We start from the raw sequence: 1,326 nt of genomic DNA on the forward strand, positions 1-1,326 counted from the left end.
ACTCACCAATGAGGCACAGCCCCTCCTGAGCCCGGGTGATGGCCACGTTCACTTGGTTGGGGTCCACCACAAAACCCAGGAACTTCTTCAGCCAGCCCTTGGTGGGCCGCTGGTCCACGTCACCCTCTGGGCAGGATCGGACGGTGCTGACCAGCACGTACCGCCATTCGCTGCCTGCAGGAGGGTGCACTTGAGGCCCCTGGCCCCCAGCAGCACCCTCCCCCCAGCCCTTCTCGGCTCCCGGAAGCCCTTCTGCCAGTCAGCTCCCCAGCCGTGGCGTGCCCCCAGGCCCTGCCCACCACGGCCCCATTCCCCCAGCAGCGCCCCCAGGCCCCGCCAGCCCCGCCCCCAGCCCCAGCCCGCGGAGGCACCCCACCCTGGCTCTTGGTGATGGAGCACACGGTCACCCCCGTGACGCCCTCTCTCAGAAGGCCCCTGTTGATCTCGGCTGCCTGTGCGTTGTAGGGCGTGAGGATGGCGATGTCCCTGGGGTCCACCGTCTTCCCCAGGGTCAGCTGCTTGGCTATGCGCACCTGTGAGACGGCGTGCGGTGATGCCTGCCCTGACCCTCTGCCAGCACCGGGCCTTAGCGGTGTCCAGCCCGCCCTGCCAGGCGGCCCCGGCACTCACCACCTGCGCCACCTCCTCCAGATTGGCCTTGGAGTTCTCGTTCCCTTCGTCCGTGGACACCAGCAGGCTCTGCTCGTGGCCCTGCACGTGGCCAAAGAGGACGGGGCAGCTGTCCCGTTGGGCGTGGCCCAGGACGCTGGGCGGCCGGCGCAGCCCCTTCCAGGTCTTCAGCTGTCGCCGGTAGAACTCCGCGGAGGGGAAGGCACAGATGCCCTCGTGCTGCAGAGGGCGCCAGCGGTCAGCGGGGCGCCCCGCGCGGCGCCGCCCCGCCCCCGAGTGCTCACCATGCGGTACTGCGTGTCCAGCATGTAGGCGTCCTTCTGGTACCTCTCGAAGAGAGACCGGTCCAGCCCCAGGTTCTGCAACTGCTCGTTCTTGACGACCGGCCGCAGCTGCTTGTGGTCCCCCAGGAGCACCACCTGCGGCAGACGACTGTGACCGGCCCGGCCGCCGCCTCCGGACACCCGCGCCCACGCCCCGCCCGGCCGGGCGGGGCGCGCTGCCGGGGCAGTTTCAGAGTTGTGCCTTCGAGTGAGGGAATTCTAGAAAAGGTTTGGTCACAATCGTGCTGAAACTTGGACAGCCGCGGCCTGCTGTGCTGTGTCCAGACGGTGTGTGTCTGTTCATGGCCCTGTGGCCGGCCCGGCCGCCGCCTCCGCGCCCCTGGCACCACCCGGCAATCCCGGGGCGCCCTCC

At 69.6% G+C, this 1,326-nt stretch overlaps 1 protein-coding gene across 1 annotated transcript in view; it reads right to left on the reverse strand.

Annotated features, from left to right (window-relative positions):
• HELZ2 (helicase with zinc finger 2, transcriptional coactivator) overlaps window positions 1–1,326 on the reverse strand; it is a 25,397-nt gene that overhangs the window by 1,313 nt on the left and 22,758 nt on the right. Inside the window, exons 4-7 of the mRNA XM_012728167.1 lie at window positions 915–1,049; window positions 631–849; window positions 377–533; window positions 7–174 (exon numbers count right to left, since the gene is read on the reverse strand). Of these exons, the coding sequence (XP_012583621.1) occupies window positions 7–174; window positions 377–533; window positions 631–849; window positions 915–1,049 (679 nt within the window). The remainder of the gene's footprint in view (window positions 1–6; window positions 175–376; window positions 534–630; window positions 850–914; window positions 1,050–1,326) is intronic.

This window comes from Condylura cristata, unplaced genomic scaffold (genome assembly GCF_000260355.1).
Source record: "Condylura cristata isolate star-nosed mole 26May11 unplaced genomic scaffold, ConCri1.0 scaffold00022, whole genome shotgun sequence".
Taxonomy (NCBI): Eukaryota; Metazoa; Chordata; class Mammalia; order Eulipotyphla; family Talpidae; genus Condylura; species Condylura cristata.